This window comes from Leucopleurus acutus (assembly GCF_964270905.1).
Source record: "Leucopleurus acutus genome assembly, chromosome: 4".
Lineage (NCBI taxonomy): Eukaryota > Metazoa > Chordata > Mammalia > Artiodactyla > Delphinidae > Leucopleurus > Leucopleurus acutus.
This window is the reverse complement of record NC_139146.1, coordinates 36,663,352-36,688,301: the sequence shown is the minus strand read 5'-3', so window position 1 is coordinate 36,688,301 and position 24,950 is coordinate 36,663,352. Positions and strand designations below refer to the sequence as shown.

The 24,950-nt window shown below is 48.9% G+C and overlaps 1 protein-coding gene across 1 annotated transcript in view; it reads left to right on the top strand.

The window, feature by feature from the left end:
* The window catches only part of STK32B (serine/threonine kinase 32B), a 354,328-nt gene that overhangs the window by 258,236 nt on the left and 71,142 nt on the right, over positions 1-24,950 (top strand). Inside the window, exon 5 of the mRNA XM_082838226.1 lies at positions 22,541-22,578. Coding sequence (XP_082694352.1) covers positions 22,541-22,578 — 38 coding nt within the window. The remainder of the gene's footprint in view (positions 1-22,540; positions 22,579-24,950) is intronic.

Sequence of the window (24,950 nt, the reverse complement as noted above, 5' to 3'; positions counted from 1 at the left end):
GAATCAGAGGTTTGTTTATACTTCCGGGGTGAGAAATGTTTTATTCAAGCAAAAGGGGTCCCCAAGCTCAAATCCAGAGTTCAGCGTGTGCAAGCAGCGTCTGAGCTTGGGTGCCTAGCTGGAGAGGCAGGGGCCACAGAACAGAGTTGCTGGACTGGATGCCACAGAGCCTGGACGGGAGCCCTGATGCCATCACTGACTGACTGTGGCACTTCAGGCGAGATAGTCACCTCTGTTAAAGAAAAGATTATCCTGACACTCACTAAAATGGTAAGGAAGACTTTACTCAGGACTACTGCAAAGGGGTCAAGACCGTTGCCATAGAGAAGACAGATCAGGCTCAGGTCCAAACACAGCAAAGACAAGTGGAGATTTCTAGCCAAGGAGCAGAATGGAGGTTCAGCAGATGAAAACTTACTAGAAGGAGACATCAAGAGTAGGGGAATTCTCACTAAACTGATGTAGCAGCAGTGTTCTTCCTAAAATCAAACTTGGCAGGCCAAAGACAAGACCCCAAGATGAGGTCTGATCAGAAAGGGGGTTCAGAGGAACCTGTCCGGGGTTTAGCCAAGCTTTTGTCATTCTTGAGCCTGTCTCTTGTCTTAAGTCCCTTGCAAGGTTATTATGAAGACAACAACAAGGTAGGGCAGCAGAGGAGAGAGGGGAGCTGGAATCCAGCCCTGGCTGTGCTCAGCTCACTGTGCATACGTTTTACCTACAGGGCCAGTGAGGGAATATTTTACGCTTGTGGGTCATAAGGTCTTTGTCTCATTGCTCAGCTCCGCCATCACAGTGTGAAAGCAATAATAGACAATGCACCAATGACTGGGGGTGACTGCATTCCAATAAAACTTTATTTACCAAAACAAGATTTGTGCCTGAGACATAGGTTGACCTCTGTCTAGAGGGGGGTGTCTTTTTCCAATTCATACAAGAGTACTGTATAGACCAATGGTGCAGTTTTCATAGGGCTTGAATTCTGTTTCCCTCACATTATCAGTTATTATTTATTTTATAACCCAGTGGTAATGTATATGTTGTGTAAGCCACTTTATAAACCTTTTTGGAATAAAGTGGATATAAATAAATATATTCTCTTGCGCGACTGTCCAAGATTCCAGCCTATGGAACTTGGGGCAGGGAGACCAGGGAGGGGCAGTGTCGCAGGAGGTGGCACAGTGGGAATGAGAGCCCCCCCGGTGCAGGACACACCCAGATGGTCACAGAGATGTCCTGCTGGAGGCACAAGCCACTTCTGTCCACCCCTGGCAACAGGCCAGTATGTGGGCTGCACTTGAGTTGACCCTACTCATCCCTGCAGACAGGCAAATAATACAGATAAAGCAGTGGTCCAGAATGAGAGCACAAGAAAATTAGCCAATAGTTGACTAACCCCATGACAGAGAGATGAGCACCAGTAGTGAGAAGGGCTTACATTTGAGGAAATACAGACAAAGGATTGGGGACCAGGGTAACCAGCAAGAGAACAGAAAATGTGGAAGCAGAGGGTGCCACAGCCCTGGTACTCCCTGGTTCCTGCCTCCTCTGCCTAGCCGGGTTGTGCATGGACTTGTTAATTTACTGAAGACACCATGATGCCATCCATTCTTTCTGCTGGAGCCTTGAAGCTTCCATTGGGCCAGGACTCGTGGTATCCAGCACCCCTTAGCTTTCGTTCTGCATTCTAGACATCGTCATTGCTATTCTGTATTGGCATCCTACCGAGGCAATTGTCCTATAGTTGACCAAAAAATTCAGAGTGTTTAAAAAGGAGAAGATGACAGCTTTCATCTTTTTCTGGGTCAGTGGACTATTTAAGATTAAGATTTCAGCTTAATCCCTACCATTACAATAATAACTGCATCTACACACTTTGAGCTCAAGGCCTCAGCAGAAGAAAGGGGATTCTACCAAACTAATATTCCCAGCTCTTCCTCTCCAACACACATGTGTACTTTTTTCCTGAATTCAGATTGATTTTTGCAAGGCATTTCATGCTACAGAGCATGGAAGCTGAGTTTTCTGCCATAAGCCCAATAAAGTTTAAGATTGGGTTCAGCAACGGTGGAGGCGCGTCAAGACACAAGACCCATGGACCTAGTGGTGAATCCTCATGTTGCTTGCTTGAGGTCGACAAGGATTAACTGGATGCTGTCTAGGAGTCAAGCATTTTGTTCACACCAATTGAAAGATGTGAGTGCAGCAGCAGCGGGGTCAGCCTGTGGAGCCAGGAAGAGCTTTCTAGAGGGAGACAACTTTGCAGCTGTGACTTAAAGCATGAGTAGGAGTCACTCAGAAAACAGAAACAAGATGAGTCCTCATGGATATAGCTTGCACATCCATATTTGTTAGGGTTCTCCAGAGAAATAGAACCAAGAGGATAGATATACATATTTCCCTCAACTTACAGTGGGGTTACTTCCTGATAAACCCATCGTAAGTTAAAAATATTGTAAGTCAAAAATGCATTTAATACGCCTAACCTACCAAACATCATAGCTTAGCCTAGCCTGCCTTAAACATGCTCAGAACACTTACATTAACCTGCCATTGGGCAAAATCACTCAACACAAAGCTTACTTTATAGTTAAGTGTTGACTGTCTCAAGTAATTTATTGAATACTGTACTGAAGTGAAAAACAGAATGGTTGTCTGGGTACGGAATGGTTGTAAGTATATCAGTTGTTCGCCCTTGTGATCGTGTGACTGACGGATCTGCAGCCACTGCATCATGACACTGCATATTATGGGGCTGGGAAAAGATGAAAATTCGAAGTATGGTTTCTACTGAATGCAAATTGCTTTTGCACTGTTGTAAAGTCGAAAAATCATTAAGTTGAACCATCATAAGCAAGGGACCATCTGCCTATGGAACTGGCTCACTTCATTACAGAGGTGAACAAGTGCCAAGATCCACAGGTGAGTCCTCAAGGTGAAGACCCGGGAGAGCCGATGGTAGTTCCAGTCCAAGGGCCAGGTGGCTCGAGACCCAGGAGGAGCTGATATTTCACTTCAAGGTCAAAGGCAAGCGGGAAACAATTCTCTCCTCCAAGGGGAAGGGTCAGACTTTTTGTTCTACTCAGGCCTTAAACTGATGGATGAGGCCCACCCAAACTGGGGAGGGCAATCTGCTTTACTCAGTCTACTGATTCAAATGTTAATCGCATCCAAAGAATCCTCACAGATACACCCAGAATAACGTTTGACCAAACATCTGGGCACCCTGTGGCTCAGTCAAATTGATGCAGTAGAGTTACCATCACACCATCCATTCACAATTCCCACTAGGGTGGCTGGTCTATGGAGTGATCTGGAATTTTAACCAATGACAGCTGAGATTGTTGGAGACAGCAGCTGGGCAGGCAGGGACAACCATGTCAGTCTGGACAGATGACTGGCATCAGAGGCATTGGTGGACATGGTCCTTCCTCACTCCTGATGTTCTGCCTCTGAAGGGCACTCATTGTAACTCTTGGCCTCTCTGAGCCCCTCAGTGCTAATGTAGAGTGACTCATCTGATTAGTAACTTGGAAAGACTTACTGGCCGGGGCCTGCTCAGCTCTGCCCACAGAGCACGTGTTCTGTTCTCTGTGCTACACGTTTAACTGAGCAGATCTTCTCCATGTGGAGGAACCTTCCTTGGTTGAGTTACCCAAGACTGAGTGGGCAAATATTCTGATTCCCAGGCCCTTTGGGCCCTCCTGCTAAGCCTCATCCTCCAACTTAAGCTCTACCAGTAATAAAGATAGCATGTTGGTCTCTAGCTTTACTCTTATTTTATTCCTCAAAGTTCTCACACTCCAGGTGTGAAGGATATGTGCTGTTTAGCAGACGTCTGCTCAGAGATGCCATACATTAATTTAATGATTTAATAAGTTAATAAGAGTTAAACTTTGGAGGTTGAAAGTTCAAGACCATAAGAGAAAAGAAGATTCATGGAATGGTAGAGAAAACGTTTAAAAAGAAACTCAGAGGGCCAGGGCAAGACTTTACCCAAATTCCCACACTTTGAGAGCAGCCGGAAGAGAAGTAGCAAAGGAATGAGAAGAACAGAGGTGAGAGAACTCAGCCAGCACACACCAACACTCATGGGAAGGAGCTTCAAGAAGGTGATGGACAGTGGCAAGTGCTCAAGCCAGATATCCAAGAGCTTTCCAATTCACCAACATCCCAAACCCCCAAAGTTGAAAGAACATCCCAGATCTATCCATTTCCTCCACTATTAGGGCTCTTCAGAGAAACAGAATCCGTAAGATATATCTACACATCTATATCTACATCTACATATACCCTTCCCTCCCTTCTCTGTCTCTCTCTCGAAGACAGAGAGCTTTATTTTAAGGAATTGGCTCATGCAATTACGGAGGTTGGCAAGTGCAAAATTTGCTGGGTGTGCTGTCAGGTTGGAGACCCAGGAAAGAGCTGACCTTACAATCCAAGTGTGAAGATCATCTTGCCGGCAGCATTCCCCCTTGCTTAGGGGAGGTTACTCTATGTCCTAGTCAGGCCTTCAACTGATTAGATCAGGCTCTCCCACTCTGCAGAGGGCAATCTGCCTTACTCAGTCCACCAATTTAAATGTTATTCTCGACTTCCCTGGTGATCCAGTGGTTAAGATTCCATGCTTCCACTGCAGGGGGCACAGGTTCGATCCGTCCGCAGGAGGGAAGTTCTGCATGCCATGTGGTGCAGCCAAAAAAACACAAAAACTGAAAAAAAACAACAATAAATGTTACTCTCATCCAGAAACACCCTCACAGAAACACTTAGAAATAATGTTTAACCAAATATCTGGGCACCTCATGGCTCAGTCAAGTTAACACATAAAATTAACCATTAAATTCCCTAAATCCAAAGACTGTGTCCTACGACACAGAAAAGGACACACAGAGACACAGAGGAGAGAAAGCCATGAAGACAGAGGCAGGAACTGGAGTGATGCAGAAGCCAGGGAACACTGGAGCCACTAGAAACTAGAGACAAGAAAGGACCCTTCCCTAGAGCCTCAAGAGGGAGCCTGGCCCTGCTGACACCTTGATTTTGGACTTCTGGCTCCAGAACTGTGAGAGAATAAATTTCTGTTGTTTTAAATCATTCAGCTTGTGATGATTTGTTACAGCAGCCCTAGGAAACACATACTCTACCTTTATGACTTTTGCCGTATCTGCATACTACCTATACTACTGTTTAAATAGCATTCAAACTCAATTCGCTTTTGCTAAGATAAATTTGTTTCAGAAAGACACTCTACATTAGTCCTTGAAAGAGGAAATGGTGCTGTTTGTTGTAAATATAAGGTGGCCATGAAAACAAACATAGTGAAATCAAAATGATGTTATTAAGGGCTAGCTAGATCCCATTGTCAAAGGTGCTCATCCTGCCATCTGCTTTCTCTTTGTGAAAAGGGATATTAGCAAGTGGCCGATGTTAAAGAGATAAAAGAATCAAACCAAGACACCTCTTTGACCTAATTAGAAGGACTGAAGGAGAATTTCTCATTCTGTGCTCCAGTGCGACAGAATGAGGCTGCGTGTATCCTAAAACCACCGCCCACCCACTATGGTCCTCGCAGCCACACTTCCTGAAACTCCAGGCTCCCCCCCACCCCCAGCCTACTTTTCATACCCTGCCACCTCCTCCACCTGCTGGCCCAGCCTCATTGGCCACACTCCCTCTGCTCACATTGGACCTTCCTGTGCTCCTAAATTATTTGGATGTTGGACTTGCTAGAATGATCCCCTGTGTTTTAATTTTTTTTTCTTATTCTCCATCTGTGAGACTTTTCATTCTAGTTTCTGAGAAATTTCCCTGGCTTCATCCTCCAAACCTGTCTATTGATTCTTTTTTTTTTTAGTTGTCAGATATTCGATTTCCCAGAGCTCTTTCTCCTCCTCTGACGGTTCCTTTTTCATTGTGCCCTGTTGTGTTTTATGGGCACAGTATCTCCTCCTACCTCTCTGAGGATATTAATAATAGTTATTTTGAAGTTTCCTCTTCCCTGAATTTATTTCTGTTTCCTCTGAGGTCCTTTGATATTTTTATTTTATCTCTGCTTTTCATTTTGAAGATTTTTCTCAAATGGCCACAGGTCATGCATAACTGTTCACTGATATTGAAGAAGGAGGCAGTTAAAAGCTGGTTGGTGGGTCTTGGGCATGGAGGGCCCCACAGTGGAGCTTCATACAGCGAGAGCTGGTGGAGAGCTTCCTCCACAGGATGCCCAGGCAGTAGCCCTGGGGCCCCCTCAGTCTCATGAATGGTGTTGACCCTGGCCTGGCTGCTGAGGTTGTGGCTGCAGGACAGGACACCATTTATGAATCCGACTTTTGTTTATTACCCTCCCTGTTTCAGCCCTGTGCTCACGTCCACCCTTCCCTGTGAGTGACCCAGCATCATGGGGCTGGGAGTGGATTTGTGGGTTCAACACCCTAGGGGCAGAGTGTCAGCTATCCAGCCCCCAGCACAGCCCATCTTCAATGGCTCCCGGTCCTTCTACGGCTGGAGATCCTCCAAGGTTCTGTGAGTGACCGGCTTGCTGGGCTCCCCTATGGGAGCCCTGACATCAGAGCACCCTCCAGCCCATTCGATCGGCTCCTCCGTCTGCTTTGCTTTTTAAACATGTGATGACAGCTCATCCTTTGGTATAAATTGTCCTGATCTCTTTGTCCCAGTGGGTCCATACTGGTTTTATTCCTTGTCTTGCCGGGGGACTCATTCAGTCACTGAATAAATACTTGCTGATCCCTTACCCTGTGCCAGGCACTCTTCCAACGTAATGAGCAGAAACACAGCCGTCCTTGTCCACCTGGAGCTTGCGTTCTAGTGGTCCAAATGCATCTTGTCAATTCCCCATGTTTACTGGAAAATGTCAAACCATCTTCTACAAATGTAAATCAGACCATGTCACTCCCCCAGTGGAAACCCCTGTAACCAAGTCCAGGCTCATACTGCTTGCTGCAGGACAGGCCAATAAATCAAGAGATGAGTTGTTGGGGAAAAGAATAGTGACTTTATTCAGAAAGCCAGCAGACCAAGAAGACGGTGGACTGGCGTTCGAAAGAATCATCTTCCCCAAGTTAGAATTCAGGCTTCTTTCATACTAAAAGGGGAGGGCGTATGGCTGTTTGTTGCAACTTCTTGGTGCTGGAATCCTTTGTTCTCGCAGCTGTCCACATACCTCTGGTCACAAGTTTCCTCTAAGCCTGCAAGACAAATGTTATTCTCTGTTCTGCAACTTTTTATCTCTATATGAATGGGAAAGTGTTAAACCTTTAAAGGTCAGAGCTTTGAGAATGGGCTATCGTGTATATTTCAGGCTATAGGCAACGTTCTTTTATAAAGGGGCAGAGCCAGCATGACTAAGCACCGGCAACAGAGCACAGGGGTTAGAGCTAAAGGAATAGATCCAACATGGAGTCAGGTTTGTCCTCTGTTACACCCCTGCAGGACCCTCACACTGCAATTAGACTAGACCGAAGGCCCTCAGCTTGGCTGGAGTGTGTCCTGACACCCCCCAACCAAGTCTCCCCAGGACCCTTCACCCCCAGTCCTCTCAGCCTCGATGCCTCCTTTGTCTTCCTGCGGCATTGGGTGTCCTGTTTTCATGTTATCACATTAGGCTTCATAGCGCTCCTTGGAAGCAAGAATTGTTGCCTCCACTTTGTAAATGAGGAAAGTGAGGTGTAGAGAGGTCAAATGACTGAGTTAGGTCAGGTCACAAAGTAAGCAAGTGAAGCCAGCTGGGTTCAAGGAGGGACATCTGACATCCCAGCTCCCCTTGGCCCCCAAACCGTCTCCCTCCCTTCTCCCAAGATCGGTGCACAAAGCCATGTTCTCTCTCTCCCTCTCCCCCTCCCTCTCCCCCTCCCCCTCCCCCTGCCCTCCCCTCCCCTCCCCCTCCCCTCCCCTCCCCCTCCCCTCCCCCCTCCCCTCCCCCTCCCCCTCCCCCTCCCCCTCCCCCCCTCCCCCTCCCCCCCCACCTGCCATCTGTCCGAGAGCAGAGAGGGACCCAAGCACAGCACTGGCAAGACCCAGGAGCCAGCGACCCTACCTGTCTTAGAAAGGCCGGCACAGAGATGTACTTCTTTCCTCCTCCACAGGCGTGCACAGATCCCAGGGAACTGTCACAAATGCGGCCACTTGTGAGCTTCAGGTTGATGAAAATGAGGCTGGAAGAAGCAGAGTCTCCCACAGCATGTTTAGTCCCTTTTAAAGTTACTGGTCAGAATCTGCAGCCACCCCTCCCCCTCCCCCCTCCCTTGCCCACCCCTCCCCCTCCCCTCTACCTCTCCGCCTCTCCTCTGTCCCTTCCTCTCCATGCCCACTCACTTCTCTCCTAGCTTACTGACAACCCTCCTGGTGGTCTCAACACCTTGCCTCCTTTCTCTGCCTCTTTATCCTCCCAGCTGTCCCGCAGGATCTTTTTCAGGTGCTAAGTAAGCAAGTGGCCACTGTGTTAGAAATTCTCCTGCTGCGGTTTCTCCTCAGGTCTCCTCAAAAAGCCCAGATTCGGTGGCCCTGTTCCTCATAACAAGCTGCTGCTACTCCCAAGTTAGCTTGTGTTGCCACCCGCCTCCCCCTCCCCCGCCTGCGCTGGCTCTCCTTGGTGTGTCCAGTCTGCCAAGCCCTACGTAGAGAGGTGAAGCCTCTGGGCAGCTCTGAGCCATGCAGATAGTGAGCACTCAGAGAGCTTTCAGGGGTCAATACTGAGGTTAGGGACAAGGGAACACTGGTGGGGAGAAACCTCAGGATTCAGCCCTGAACTAGGCCCCCTCCTTCCCACCTTTGCTGGTCAGTGATAGTGGTGAGGTTGAGAGTAACCGGTTAGCTGAGATTCTGTAAATGGATATTCCTGTATTCCTTGTGAGACTGTTGGCACAGCTGGATTCAAACCCAGGTCTCCAAGGCCTGTGGCACTAGCCTCTCTGCTCCCCCTGGGCGCTCCCTACCACATTCTCTTTCTTCTCAGACCTTTCTCCAGGGTCCCCTTGGTTCCATCACTTGGTCCTCACTCTCTACAACATCCTTTAACTCCATTGCTTGGTCCACTCTCGGACATCTCATCCTTAATGCCGACTGCAGACACCCTTTCTGACCTCAGGGAGCCTGGTTCTTCCTGGACCTCTATTCCCCCATAATCATCTCCAGAGGAGGCAGATGATCGCCGCTTCCACCCAGAGGTCAAGAGGGTTCTCTCCTCTTCATACAATCCCTTAAGAGGATGTTATGAGCTGAATTGTGTCCCCCAAAATTCATATGTTGAAACCCTAACCCCTAGTACCTCAGAAGTGGCAGTATTAGGAGACAGGGTCTTTAAAGAGATGACTAAGATTAATTATATGGGTGGGCCGTAATCGAATATGATTGGTGTTCTTATAAGAAGGGGAGGATTAGGACATAGACATGAACAGAGAGACAGCCATGTGAGTTCACAGCAAGAAGACGGCCATCTATAAGCCAAGGAGAAAGGCCTCAGAGGAAATCACCCCTGCCCACACCTTGATCTTGGACTTTTAGCCCCCAGGAATATGAGAAAATAAATTTCTGATTTTAAGCCCTCTATCCTCCCTGCCCCCTCTGTGGTATGTTGTTATGGCAGCCCAAGCAGACTATACTGAGGGCTAACGGTCCCTCTGGTGCATCCCTGGGGCCTCAAGCAAGTACAACCCCTAGATCCCAGCCCCGCCTAAAGCCGGCTACCTGAGGTCATTTCCTCCAAGGAGGCAGGGCACAGGTATTCTCCTCCTTGTGCGCGTGATGAATTAGGATCTTAGTGGAGGGGACTCCGATACTAAGAACAGTGAGGATCATGGCCCAGGGGTTGCTGGCATCAGTATTGCCAGGATTACAGCTGGAGCCGCCATTGTCTGAGACAGGACGTGATGAAAGCGTGCACATGTGAGGCCGCCGGAATCTCAGGGCCACATCCAGTGCACAGGGCACCTGCCCAGCCCACTGCTTCTTCCCTGGGGACGATTTAATATGTTTATTATTCTGGTGAAGCGGCCCCTAACCAGACCTATCCCGCAGCTGGCTGAGAGCTATTTCATTATCTCTTCACTCAACAGATAAAAAAGAAATGGAACACAGTGGGCTGCATCAGAGCAACCCTTTATTTTTAATCCAGGGTCCTCGCTTCCCTCCCAGCCCCACTCCCAAACTTCTCCAACGCTACCCAGAGAAACACAAAAAGCCAAACTTCTGTGCTGAAATTACGCTATGAAATAAAAGGGTGTTGCTTGGGAGACATACAGGAACTGTCCTAATGCTCTGTCTAATTTTGTGAATAGATGTTATGTAGAGAAAAGCCTCATGTTTAAGATGAGGATGACTTTACAGGAATCCTGTCCCAGCCCCTCTCCCTCTCTGTGTGTATATACAGGGACTTAAACTCTCTGTTTTAGCTTCCTCATCCATCAAATGGGAATAATTGTCCTTCCAGAGGGGTAGTTGGAAAGATTAATTAAGATAAAGGATGTAAAGTAACGGCAGTTTCTGGCCATGGAAACTTGGGAAATCATCAGTTCCTTCCACAGTGTATTCGGACCTTACTATGTGCCAGGCACGGCTCTCTCCTTGAAACAGTGGACAAAACTCAGGCAGGTTCTTAACTCTCTTGGAGATTACGCTCCAATAGGGAGAGACGAGGAGTGAAAAGAAAACAGGTGACACAGGTAGTCATTCACATTGTGTTATTGTTGTGCAGATGTATCCTGGGTGACAGGACAGAGAGCTGGGGGGCAGGGTAGGCTAGTGGGGATGATGATGGTGATGATGATGGTGATGGTGATGACAATGGTGCTGGTGACGATGACGACAATGGTGATGATGATGGTGATGGTGACATCAGTGGTGGTGACAGTGGTGCTGGTGACGATGACGACAATGGTGATGATGATGGTGATGATGACACAACGACCTTTGTACCGTGGGCACGCTGCTTGACTTCTCTGAGTCTGCGGAATAAGCTAAGAATTACATGACTAGAGGCAAAAACAGGACTAGCTACATAATTAGAGGGGTCCAGTACAAAATGAACATGCAGGGGCCACCCCCCCCACCATTCAGATCTTATTAAGCTTCCCTCTCAGCTGTGTCTTGCTTTCCCTCGGGTGGAAGGAACAGAGGGAGATGTGACAGAGGGCCCCTCAGTCCCTGTCCGTGGTCTTCCTCCTGAGGCCGCCCCAAGATGTTAATTCTCAACAACTTGCAGCAAAAAGACCCCAGCTTTCCATCCTGGTCTCAGTTCTGCTGCTTTCCATGTCACTTCCCTTCTCCAAACCAAGATTTATTTATAATTAAGCAATTAAAATTTTTTGACGTATTAACTGAGACTTCACAACAAGCCTAGGCTAATTCTTTTGTTTACATCATTGGACTGAATCCTCAGAACAACCCTTGGAGGTGGACGTGATGATTATCCCACTTTACAGATAAGGAAACTGAGTCTCAGCAAGGTTACAAGACCCAGGGCTAGTTTGTTTCAGATAAACTTAAGGTCCCAGACTGGGACTCGGTGACTCTTACACATTTTGGCAGCGTGCTCCCTTGGATGAAATATCAGAGAGATCGGGCCCTAAAAATAGCAACTCTTTAAAATATTAATTCACTGTAATGCTTCACATAGACTCTACTTTCTAACCAGGCCTCCCTCATTCCTAGAAAAATCAGAGAAGGGAAATCCCTCCTTCTGTGGTTCCAATCTGGGCCCTGCCATCAGCCTTGGGTGGGTGGGTGTGAGGGGCTGTTTTCTTCTCTCCTTTGCCGGCTGATCAGTACCTGCCATGTCTGTTTGCTTTAGAACCCACTAAAATAGAGCCTGCTCTGCTCACTTCGGCACACAGATCCACGCTGTGAGTCAAAAGGTGATTCTCCCCTCTCCCCATCCCCCCATCACGCCAATCAAACTGAGCAGGCCTGCCCCTAAGGGGGCCCACAGGACTCAGCAGCTATAACACAATCCTCCTAACTTATTCCCAAAGGAATCAGAGCCCGTTACCTGGACCCCATGTTTTAGTGAAAGACACCTACACGCCAGGGATTGGAGACTAAGAATTCTGGGCAATTCCTCTCCGGAATTCAGCCTCCCATTGTGAACCAACTCAGATATCTGTCTTGCCCCTTAAGCAGAGCAGGCCTCTCAAACGCCAAGAGGCATCAAAATCCCACTGGAGCTCGTCAAAATGCAGGTTCCCAGGCCTGGCTCACAGAATCTGAGGCTGTGGCTGGTCTAGGGTGGGGCCTGAGTTGCTGTATTACTCAAAGAACCCTAGTTTCTGGAGCTGGAAGACTGTGGACTAACCCTGAGAAACAGATGAAGAGGAATCATGGGGGCAGGCAGTCCTGAATGCTGGGCCTTCACCCACTCAAGTATCCAAACAACTGTTTACTGAGTGTGTTCTTTATGGCAGATAGCGTTCTAGGTCCTGGTGGTACAGCAATGGGGGTATCATCCCTGCCGTCATGGGGTTTATAGCCCAGTCTGGAGAGGGAGACCACGAAAACAAGTCAGTACGTAAAATGTCAGGTGATGAGGAAGCCAAGGGGGAGGTAAACAGTGGTCTGAAGGGAGGGGGTAGGAGGAAGGTAGTAGAAGCGGGAAAACAAATTCTTGGCGATAGAAAGGGCACTGGCCATGGCGAAAGATCAAGCCAGACCTGATCGCAGATTTGTAAGGACGTATTTGTAAGTTAGCGCAAGTCATTAAACCTTTCTGAGACTCATTTGCCTCGTCTGTAAAAAGGGAGGGAGAAACAAAATTATTTCCTAGCTCCTTTTTAGCTATTCAATACCTTTCTCACTGACTCAGGAAGATCCAGGCAGTTAAGAAGGTTACAATAGTCAGGAAAGCATAATTCAGACCCCAGCCCTGAGTCTAACTTACCGATTGACCCAAGGAAATGACTCACCTCTCCTGAACGTCAGTCTGTTGGTCTGGAAAATGACAGGTTATTCCTGAGGGTGGTCAGGCGTCCTCCTGCCCAGTGTTCTTAGATTCCAGTAGGAATCACATGAATAGAAGAAGACCTTGACATGGAGTCTCTTTCCAGTGTTTTCCTCGGAAAGTAAGATCAAGAACATGAGGGCTATGTCTGAGCATCTTAATGGAAAAGGAAAGAACTGGGAGCTGTGGGAGGGACCGCGGAGCTCCTGAAGAGGCACAGCACTTCTTAGGCTCCGCCACGTGGAACCCACCCGATTACTGAATCCAAGGGGGGAACGCAGGACCGAATGACTGTGGCAGTTTGCAAGCTGCCGGAATTGAGTGAAATAAAGCGAGAGCTAAGCTGTGGTCTCTGGGGAAGCCGGGAGAGTTGGGGGGATCCCCTGCCCGGACCACGCCCTGCCAGGACCTGACACTAATTGGCCTGGTTCTCCCTCGGAACCTTTGGACTCCGACGTTAGGGTTCTGGCCAACATTTACCCAGTGCCTTGGGACAAGTTTATAGATGTAGAAACTTAATCAATAGTTGTCAAAAGCCCAGTCTCTGCTCAGCACCGTGCCAGGTTGCTGATCTAGAGGGGGGCCCTGCTTCGATGGGACTCAGAGCCTATTGGGAAAGAAGAACATCATTCAGGTAATCACACACACATACACACTGGCTGTGGTCACAGCCCGCGAAGTTCGGGGAACAAGAAAATGCAGGACAGTGACCGGGACCATCCAGGACTTCAAGGAGAGCTTCTCAGAGGCAGTGGCGGCTGAGCAAGGGCAACCAGATGCAAGGGGCTGACCAGGAGGCGATTGGAGAGCTCCAGGCCAGGGAACAGCGTGCGCGCGGACACGAGGACTGGGTGTCTGCCCCACCCAGGAAATGGAAAGAGCATTGGGCATCAGGAGAGCTGGGTTCAAATCCCTCTGCTGCCACTTTTAACTCTGACCATGGGAAGTCACTTCACCTCTCTATGGCTTCAGCTTCCTTGTCCATGAAAAGAAGATAATGCTTGTTCTGCAGAGCATTCATGTGGGTTAAACGAATTACAGTATGGGAAGGGGTTTTGTGAACTGTACAACTGTGTACATGTGAAGGATGGTCATAATCATTTTCAGGGTCAGCTCTTCCATCTCCTTTTCTGCCCCATACTGTTCCCTCTAAACTCCCTGCTAAGTAGAGGTGGGTCAAAGTGGGGGAAAGTGTCACCATTTTTGGAGCACCTACTCTATGCTAGGAACTGAGCTAGGTCCTTTACATTCATTATGTCATTTCATCCCCATTTTACAGATGAGGAAAACTGAGACCCAGGCAGGCATAGAGTTCATGTGTGAAGGGCTTTAAAGCTTTATCCATCATCGCAGGCTGTCCTGCGGTCCCTGCAGGGCGTGGACAAGCACCGTATCCTTCTTACACACTTTTATTGTTTTCCATATGCTGTGCAGTGGCGCTTAACTTGAGGAGTTCACAGACTGACTCATGGACAAACCTTTGTAATTTAGTGTTCCTAGAGCAACTAGAAAGAAATAAAACTGGGCTAGGTGGGTTTGTGTGGGCTTCACGGACCCTTCCTGACCTGCCTGGGAAGGTGACGCCCTCATGGTGTCTAGGGCAGCGTGTTGTTGGCCTGTTGTTGGCCTCACCCATCCATGAAGGAATTAATTGAGCCCAGTGCATCCCTGAACCTGTTTGTAAATCCTGAAACTCTTGAATTCTCCATGAGGTATACTTGGCAATTAGCTGAATGCAATTTACACCCAGGCCCCGTGGAGTGGCATAGCCGTTTGAATGTAATGAATCAATGTCAACCATGCCGATGCTTGTTCTTTGCAGGATGAAAGAAAAACCAACAAACCCCGAGCATGGCTTGACAAGATGCACTTTCTCTCCCGAAGGATAAAGGGAGAGGAAAGTGATTTGAGTTGCAACAAGAGGTTTTAAGCCAGATGTAAGAAAGAACTGACGCACCAGGCTGTGTGTACATTTAAAAAATTGTCTCCATCCCTTTAAATCAAGACCTGGGTCTCTGACTGGTACATCCAGGCTCTACCATGAACTCTGTGACCTGGAGAAAATGTTTAACTGCTCTCAGCTGCAGTCTTGTTGTCCAGTAAAATGAGGATAATAATATTACCTACCTGTGTTAGTTTTCCTGGGCTGCATACAAAGTACCACAGACTCGGTAGCTTAAACAACAGAAGTTTATTTGCTTATAATTCTGGGGGCAGGAAGTTCAAAGTCAGTGTGTTAACAGGGTTTCTTCTGAGGCCTGTCTTCTTGTAGACCACCACCTTCTCCCTGTGTCCTCACGGTCATCCCTGTCTGTATGTACAGCAGAAATTAACACAACATTGTAAATCAACTATACTTCAATACAATAAATTTTAAAAAATAATAAACACTTTTCCAGGAATGGGCCTGAGGCCTGTGACAGCTGTGCCTTATTCTGAAATTGTGTCCTCATGACTCTTCCGGGCTCCTCTTTCCCTCTTTTTGTACAAGTACAGTGGTAGTGGTTGCTAGCTTGCTTTGATGCCCTTGACGGTTTTCAAAGTTGACAGCCACATCTCAGCATTCACTTTTTATTTTTGAGATTATGTTAGAATATGGACTCCCAGACACCGGCCACCAGCACTGTGGGTACCAGAGGGCAATTAAGGGAATTCATGTAAGAAGGGACAGATGTATGTTTTGTAAAGCCATTCAGGTCATATTAAAAAAGAAATACAACCTTGTATGTGGGTGTTGTAATAAAGAAACATATCCTGAAATCCAAGTAACATAATTTTGCTGACCAAATATCATAGGTATTATAGCCACGCTCCTGGAATTATGAGATTCATTTTTTTCTTGAGTATTTCCCCCAGGTAGAGAACATTGATCTAGAGGCAAGTTGAGAATGGGTCTTGTCTGCTGACATGTGACCTTTGACCCTCTGTAAATACTTCTTTCTTCATCAATGAAATAGGAGTAGTGAGTGATACCTGCCTCTAGAGTTGTGTCAGAATTGAGCTGGGTGACACAGAAGGGGATGCCACAGCCCCTGATCCGAGAAGCCACCCTCCTTGTGAAACCCACGTGACCTGCCCACGTGGTGCCCAGCTCACAGTAGGCTCTCCAGGAAGTGCAGCTGTGAGTCGTGTCAGGACTTCCGACAATGTGGAAGCATCGTGTTGGGGGCTGGGGGCCGTACATGGTCCCTGCCCTCCACAGGAGGCAGGAGAGAGACAGGAGAAAGGAGTGAAACCTAACCAGTAGCAATAATATGCGGTTTCAGAATCGGTACCCAGTTTCTGGACGGACAGTCCACACCAATATGGTGAGAGATTCCCAAACGTGAGAACCAAGTTCCTCAGCCTCCTGCCCCCCATCGGCTTGCTGCTGGATGGGTGCCAGCTGGCCACAGAGGTCCACGGCCAAGGTGAATCCCACCCATTCAACCCTGGCTCAGTCACTGCATCCAGCCTCCCTCCCTAGTGCCCGTTCTGGTAGCTCATCCCCAAGACTGAAATGTCTTTGCTCCTTCTGTTACTAACAACAGGTGTGCATCCTACAGGCCTGGCCCTTGGCTGGCTGCTCTCATAAAACCCCACCTACATCAAACGGAATCATCTAGTACCCAGCCAGCCTGGAGGAAAATCCCAGGTATTGCCTCCTAAGTCTAACAACCTGAAGTTGGCTCCATAATCAAATAAAGCCCCTCCTAAGTGGTCTCAACCCACCCGTCTAAACCCATCTCCCTCTACCCACCAACCTCTAACCCACCACTCCGGCGCGACCCGTCTTCTCCAGCCTCAGAGCTGGCCATCCTTCCTCCTGTCCCCAGTCCTGCCTGTAATGCCTTACATGTAACTCCTTGGACAGCAGTGAGGAACTACAGAAGTTTCTGGATGACAAGACTGAAACTATCGAATTTGCATTTCAGAACACGATAAAGATAAGCTCCTGTAATAGATAGGATGTAGGTTTAGGTGCTTTAACAATGGGCAAAAAGAACGACTAAAACAAACAAATCCTCACCGTAAGTACGTGGAGTATGTGTTGTTTTCCAGTTTACAGCTGAGGAAACTGAGGCTCGCCCTGGGCATTGTGCCAGGACCTCAGGGCCAGCAAAGTCGGGACTGGAATGGGACCGCTGTGTGTCCACCTCCTCCTGCATCACTTCTGTGATGTCAACAGCATCTTCTTTCTCTAGGGGTAAATACCCACAGAATTTCATTTCACAGATGCGACTCTTTTTCCACCAGGTTTTTATTTGTCTTTATTGCTGCATAAGATCACGGACATATAACACTCAGAGACCCCCAGCAAAGGCACACGTGCAGAAATGGCCCCACGGCCCATTTTTGCAGTCCGGATCAGAGCCATTTCTGTGCTTTATTTATTTATTTTTGCGGTACGCGGGCCTCTCACTGTTGTGGCCTCTCCTGCTGCGGAGCACAGGCTCCGGACGCGCAGGCTCAGCAGCCATGGCTCACGGGCCCAGCCGCTCCGCGGCATGTGGGATCTTCCCGGACCGGGGCACGAACCCACGACCCCTGCATCGGCAGGTGGACTCTCAACCACTGCGCCACCAGGGAAGCCCCCTCCCTTTTTTTTTTTTTAAATAGCCCAACTGACATTTTATGCTTTGTTTTATTTGGGGGTCAGGGGATAATTCAAAAGCAGAACCAGGTTTTATAGCCTCGCATGCACACTTTCTATCAAAGTATCATTTTGCCCAGCTCTGAAATTATGGGCCTGTCCTCGGAAAACGTTGTCGCAGACTTGCCCGTCCTCGCAATGCTTCTAATGCCCTTTCTGAACACACAGGCCCATTTTCAGCAGGATGATGTGCTTGGGCTGAGATATGATCAATGTGAAAAGTGGAACCGGAGGAAGTGGTCCTGGAACCCACTAACCTAGAGGCTCTGATAAGATGCTTTGCCCATAAAATGTTATTCTTATCAAATCCCGAATGAATCAGGCTCCCGTCTCCTACGTGAGGCTTTGCCTGGTGAGTCTCCTCTGAAAGAGATCTAATTCACTTTGCTAAAAGTTCAAGAATCCACCCCTGAGGGCTCCCTAGCTCTTTTTAAAGAGCAGAGATAGGACCCTCATCGTTATTTATTTCAGCACTTCTTACGCACTGGGAGTGCTGCTAAGCCTTGTGTGATAGCACCTCCGTGTATACGCCCAGCAACTGTCAGATAGGGACCGTCATTCCCATTTTCCAGATGAGGAGAGTGTGGCTCAGAGTACGTTGCCCAAGACCATACAGCTATCATAACAGTTTTCTGTCGCTGCGGAACAGATTTCCACTAAATGAGCGGCTTAAAACAAGCACAAACTTGTATCTATGTATTTCCTCAGAGTTTCCACAGGTCAGGAGTCTGGCCACAGCTTAGCTGGCTCTTCTGCTCAGGGTGTCACAAAGCTTCGACCCCGGTGTCCACTGGGCTGCACTCCTTTCTGGATCTTTCTGGATCTTTCCCAGGCTCTCCTGGTTGTTGGCAGAATTCAGTCCCTTGTGGCTACAGGAATGAAGTCCCCCTGTTTCCTTGCTGGCGCTCAGCTCCTAGAGGTGCCCGCAGGTCCCTGCCATGTGGCCACTCCCGCTCCAGGCCGCCAGGACTCAGTCTGATAGCCTGTAATCATGGGAATGACCCCACCACCTTTGTCCTGTTCCCTAGGCTGGACAGATGTCACAGGTTAAACCATTCACCCTCCCAGCTTTCCATGGACTCATCTGCAAGATGAGAGCTTGTTCCCAGGTTGTGTCTAACTGACTGTTTCTTGTCATTCACATGTCAACCTAATGTCACGTCTTCCGAAAGTCCTTCCCTGGCCACCTACCAAAAGCAGGTCTCTTTTCTAGACCCTGATTTGTTCTCTTCAGAGCACTTGTCTCAACTTGGGGTCATGTCACTTATTCACCCCTGTCAGGCTTCTAGAAGCGAGTTCCATTTGCTGGGTCTGCCTTGTTCACTGTTGCAGCCCCAGTGACCATGGAAGGGATGCCCCCAAGATGCTTGAGGACCATTGACTCCCCTCCGTGCTAAGAGCTGACACAGAGGCATATGTCAGACATTTAGGAAGCCGAGGCACAGGGAGGTCACCCCGATAGCAGGAGAGGCGCCGGGGTGTCAGACAGTCTGCTCCCAAACAGGATTAGCCTGGGCAGGACACCCTCTTTCCTTGGAGCCATGGGGTCTAGTTTACCAAGCCACTGATATCTGTGCCCCTGTTTGGTCCTCATGATATGAGAGGCCATGAATGGAGGCCTTTCAGAATGTGGGCTCTGATGGATGGTGGGCCTATCCAAGGTCACACCGTGGTCAGTGGGGGAAGCTGGCTGCCACTTGACATGTACCCACTTCCTTCATTAGCTCTCTTTCTTCTCTGCCAGATGTGTAGCCTCCTGTGGGCTGCTACAGCAAATTATCACAGAATTGGTGGCTTAAAAAAAAACGCAAATTCGTGACCTCACGGTTCTGGCCAGGACTGAAATTAAGGTGCCAGTGGGGTCAGCCTTCCCCAGAGGCTCCAGGGGAGAATCCTTTCCTTCCTCTTCCAGCTTCGGGGGTCCTGGTTCTCCTTGGCTTGTGGTCTCTGCCCCTGTCTTGACATGGCCTCTTCTCTGCTTTGTGTCTGTGTCCAAACCTCCATCTCTTTTCTAAGACGGCAGGCATTAGGACCCCCAAATCCAGGATGATTTCATCTTTCCTTGAACCTGCAAAGGCCCTGTTTCAAAATATCACTTTCTGGGGTCCTAAGTAGATGTGAATTCTGGGGGGACACTCTTCACCCTACTGCACAAGGTCACCTCTCCTTCGGTTGGCCACCACTGCCCCATCTTTTCTTGGCTCTGACACCCTGGTCCCCACTGGTCCGTGTGATTCCCTGGCCGGCCGTTCCCTCTCCAGCTGCCCCAGTTCCATCTCCCCCAGGCTCCAGAGCAGTCTCCCTGCACCGTGGCTTCTGTGCCACCCCACCTGCGTGTCTCCCTCTTCCACTGATTCTGAGCTTCCAGAGGGGAGGGACTGTGTCCCCAGCTCTCTGCCCAGACCTGCCAGGAAGAAGCATTTGAGGGCTATCCCGGGAATGCCCTGGAAGGAAAAGGAAGAAGTCAGAGGAGGGAGTGAGGGATGAAGGAGGAAGAAAAGGAGCAGGGTGGGCAGAAAACCCCAAAACAGGGCAATTTCAGCATCAGCGGAGGCAGCAGCTCAGGCCAAGGACCTTGCAGGCCTTTTGGGCTCATGGTCTTGGTCCACGGCCAGCTCCTCTGAAATCCGCACACCCCAAACAAGGTCATCGCAGTTCTAGTGACACCTTAAAGAAAGGATGCTCTTGGGCTTCCCTGGAGGCACAGTGGTTGAGAGTCCGCCTGCCGATGCAGGGGACGCGGGTTCGTGCCCCGGTCCGGGAGGATCCCACATGCCGTGGAGCGGCTGGGCCCGTGAGCCATGGCCACTGAGCCTGCGCGTCCGGAGCCTGTGCTCTGCAACAGGAAAGAAATGCTCTTGAATATTTGCTGCTGTGTTTTCATTCTTGACAAGTATTTATTTTCCCTTCTCTCACCTTTTCTGGAGAAACCCTCCTGGGAGAGGCCCTAGACAGGGGCCAAGTGTTTGCTGATTTGAGCCACAAACACTTGACTCCAGGTCTTCCGTCTTTTGTTTTAATTGTGTGAGCTCTCTAGTTCATCCTCCCCCGGGGACTCCCCTAACGACCAATCTCTGTTCACCAGGGGCCTGTGTCTGTGAACTTGGCAGCTGGGGTTCCACTGGCTTAATGCTCATCAGTATTCACAAGTCACAATGCAAATGAAAATTTAAAGCTATGGTATGAGTGTATCTTTCTCCCCCAAAGCCGTAGGCATTACCGCATACTGTTACAAATAACCATGGTGTGTTTTCAGGTAGAATTGCTATTTGATAAACTCAGGGGCAATCACTTTTTATTTCGAAGAAAGCTGTCATTAGTCTCAAAAGATTTGACATTTACTCTAAATGAGTGAGTGGGGCTTGCATTTCTAAAACCCATGGCTTTAATACAAAGCTTTGGAAAGTGTATGCATGTTAATGATGGGTAAATCAGAGCTGAAGCTGTCCACTGAGTTTCTCCAAGGCTGTGTTTCTCTCACATTCATTCTTCCGTGTTTCCTGTGCATTGACAAAGGTTCTTTTCCCCCTAAAACTCCACTCAGCGTCTTCTGATGAGTTCTTCTGAAACCCAACTTTGTCTTTTGTACTTCTGCGTTGTCTCTGCATCGTCCGGTCTTAGCAAGAACCTGCTAAGTTGGTTTAGCCAGAATCCCCCATCCTCCCGACTTGATCATCTTCTGATCAGGTTGCTCATCCCCCGGGGGGTTTGATCCCCCTGGCCTGCCATCAGCAGGAATCCTGAACCCCTCTCACCTCTGATGTCTCCTCTTAGTAACTTTCCATCCACCGATCCCCACCTGCTCCTCGGCTACAAATCCCCACTTGTCCCCCTTGTGTTCAGAATTGAGCCCAGTTCTATGCTGAGGTGTCTTTTCCCCTTTGGTGATTGCAACTGAATAAAATCTGTCTTTACTGCTTTAACTACTGTCCTGGTTTTTCTTTGACTGTGTCCGCTGGTGACAGACGCCATGCTAGGGGTGCAGAAGTGAAGAAAGCAAAACCCCTGCCTTTGAAAAGCACAGCTTGGAGTTGGGAGCCCTTTGCTCTAATGATGACATAGAGCAGAATTTTCCAGAAACTCCCCAGCCGAGATTTCGCTGCACATGGCCCGCTGTGTGCAAAAGGGATCAGCAAACTTCTGAAGGACCAGATAATAAATATTTTAGGCTTTGAGGGTCACATCAGTCTGTGTTGTACATTTTTCATTTTTGCTTTGTGCATGTGTGTGTGTGTGTGTGTCTTGTTTTGTTTTTTACAATCTTTTAAAAGTGTAAAAGGCCTTCTTAGCTCACAGACTATACAAAAACCAGCTGATTGCTGGGTGTGATCTTTTAAGAAACTGAATTGACATCTTCAACCCTGATTTAGTCATCATGAACGTGCATACACTTTCCAGAGCTCCATGTAAAAATCACAGATTTTAGAAATTCAAGCCCCATTCACTTCTTTATAATAAATGTCAAATCTTCTGAGATTGTACAAAAACTGGCAGAGGCTGTGGACAAGGATGACGAGGACAAGTTACTGAACCTCCCAGAGCCTCAGTTCCCAGGTCTATAGAGCAGAGACCATTACACCTGGGAGGTTTAGTACCTAGCAAGGTGGGAGGGCTAAATTCCATCAGGAAGGGTAAGTGTCTGTACTCACCAGTAGAGACCCTGTGCTCAGTGAGCAGTCATTCCTGGGCCTCAAGAGGCCAGAAATCGTTAAGAATATTGAGGAGAAAACTATTCACACAATAATCCACTTGCAGTTCCAGGAAAAGGAAAGGGAAGGAAGCAAGAACACGGGGCTCCACTATCATAACAATCACTCTTCTGCTCCCTGTCTGAGCCCTCATGCCGGGGGAGAGACGAGCACTCTAGGTGTTGTCAGGCATTTATCCCCAGTTGTCATGTTTGTCACGTGCTCCTCCGTAGGCTCCAGAAATCACATTTTCAGCTTCTTTGTTTTCTCTTACAGAGACATCAAGCCAGACAACATACTGCTGGATGAACACGGTAAGCCTGTTATGAACGCTTTCTAGAGACTATTTCAGTGGGAACTTTGAGGCTCTGGGAATTTGGTCCTGGTCCTGGTGAGTTGGATTTTAGGGTTGACTAGAAAGCCTTCTTTTGTTTCAATCCTGGTGAATGAACAGCTGTGTAAATTTCTGGTCTGTGTCCTGCTGCGGTGAGTTAAGTCCAATGTATTTGATGGTTTCATATCTAAAGACATCACCATTCACGTCCTGGTGTGAGGACAACAGAGCAGAAATGGGAATGGGATACAAGGTTGGAAAGCTCTGAGCCTCCCAGCCCTGCTCTCTGACCTGTGAACCTGGGGCTTCAGAAATGTCACTCACCTCTCTAAGCCTCAATGTCATCTTCAGTAAAATGGGGAAAATGATACCCACCTTCCAGATTGTCATGGGGATCAAATGCGATAGGGTGTGCTTGGCAAACTAGAAATCAGTAATCAGTAATCCTCTAAGCCTTCCCTCATCCAGGCTTCTCAAGCTTTTATGTGTGTACGGAGTGTGCGCATCTTCTTAAACTGATTCAGTGGAGTGAGGTGGACCTGGGATTCTGCATTTATAACAGCTCCCAGTTGAGGCTGACACTGCAGGTCCATGGAGAAGGCTCCATGTCAGCGGCTCTCCAACTCTGGTCTTATCGGAATCCCCTGGGGGACTTGGTAAGCATCAGAGGCTAGACCCTGTCCTGTTTAGAGAACCTGGGCCTCTGTGTTCTGAGTCAGTCCCAGGGATGTGGTGCCCAGTCAAGTCAGGACAAGTCCAGGGCACAGCCCAGCAATGACTGACAGTCTACTACAGTCCACGCCAAAGGCAGCTTTGCAGCCAACCATCATGGCAGTCTTGGAGACTAAATTCCCCGATGTTGCTTCAGGAACTCATCTCCCAAGGGCTTTCGGGGCTGTGGGCTAGAGCGAGCAGACAGGGATTTTTCTGCTGTGCTGCTGAATCTTTCAGGGATGAGTCTGCCGCCTCATCTACATGGCTCCTCTGACCTACCTCCCCCACTCCCTCCCGCAGGCTGCGGCTGTGTCTCCAGCCCGAAGCCCCTCTAGGACTTGTGTGTGTCACCAGTGTGTCTCAGGGAATCCTGCCTCGTTGTATAAACCCCTTGGTACTGGGAGACAGAGTGGGAGTGGTGGATGGGACCATCTGGGCTCCAGTCTCCTGCCAGAGGCTGAAACCAGCCCAAGTGCTTTGGGGCAGAGAGGTGAAATCCCTGTGCTCCCGAATGGAAGGTCAAGGATGACCTTAGGTTGCCGGGGGGAAACTGAGCAGAGCTGAGGCTGCAAATCAAGGTCCCCAGTTTGTATCTAAAGGGCAGGAACCCCAGACCTGGGTCTCAGCTGGTCCCCCAACTAGCTGTGTGTCTTCAGGCAAGTTGCAAAACAAGTAATACCGCCTTGCAGGGTGGCAGAGGTCTAAGACAAGATGGGGAGGATGAGCCACTGTCCCAGCACCAGGACATAAAGGTGCTCGGGAGGGCTTGTATTAGCTTATAACTCTCAGCCTCCCCTGTCCCTTCTCTGCTCAGATCACAGAAGCAGGTGAGGTGGAAGGAGAAGAGGCACAGGCTGGGTGACGCAGCACCCCTGGCAGGGCTGTCCTGGAAACCAGGGGTGTGGAGGGCAGGGTTCTGGCTGGGATCCTCACGGCCCCAGCCTAGAGACTTGAGAGAGGCTTTTGGACAAAGACCTTTCAGGCCCTGGGCAGCTTTCCAGAAGCAAAATCAAGGCAGGAACGCCAAGCAGTAGGAATAATTCAGCCGTTTCCTCTAGGATGAAATGAGACTCAGCAAGCCTGTGGGGTTAACCAGGGCCTGCCTGACGCCGTAGTTCCTGCCCGATGCTACAGCCTCGGGTCAGAGCTCACACAGCCTTCTCCGGGTTCCCTCGTTCCTGGGCTCCTGGATCTCCGTCCATCCCTTCCTACCTCCCCTTCTGTGCTCGTCCTCACCTCTCCCCCTCAGCCCTTTCCCACTTTCCTCCCAGATCTCCCCATCCTTCCCCACCTCCCGCATGCCTTACACAGTGTCCTGACCTCTGCCCTCTGGCTTTGCAGCATCCCACACACTCCCCAAGGATTCGAACCCTCCTGTCTCTTCTCTAAGCTCCTTTTTCATCAAGCTTGCTGTCGAGACAGAGCACTGAACACTATTTCATACTAAGATGTGAATGGCTGATGCCCTCCCCTCCATCAGCTTTAGCATCCAGTGAGTGCCTTTTTGGGCAGTGCAGAAGGAAAATCAGGAGCAGAAGATTCTCAAAAAACACAAATCTTCTCCCCTAGGAGAGAAGGACAAGAGAGGAGACTGTGGCTATGTTTTTCCTTCCCCTGATTTATGACAGGAGATAAATG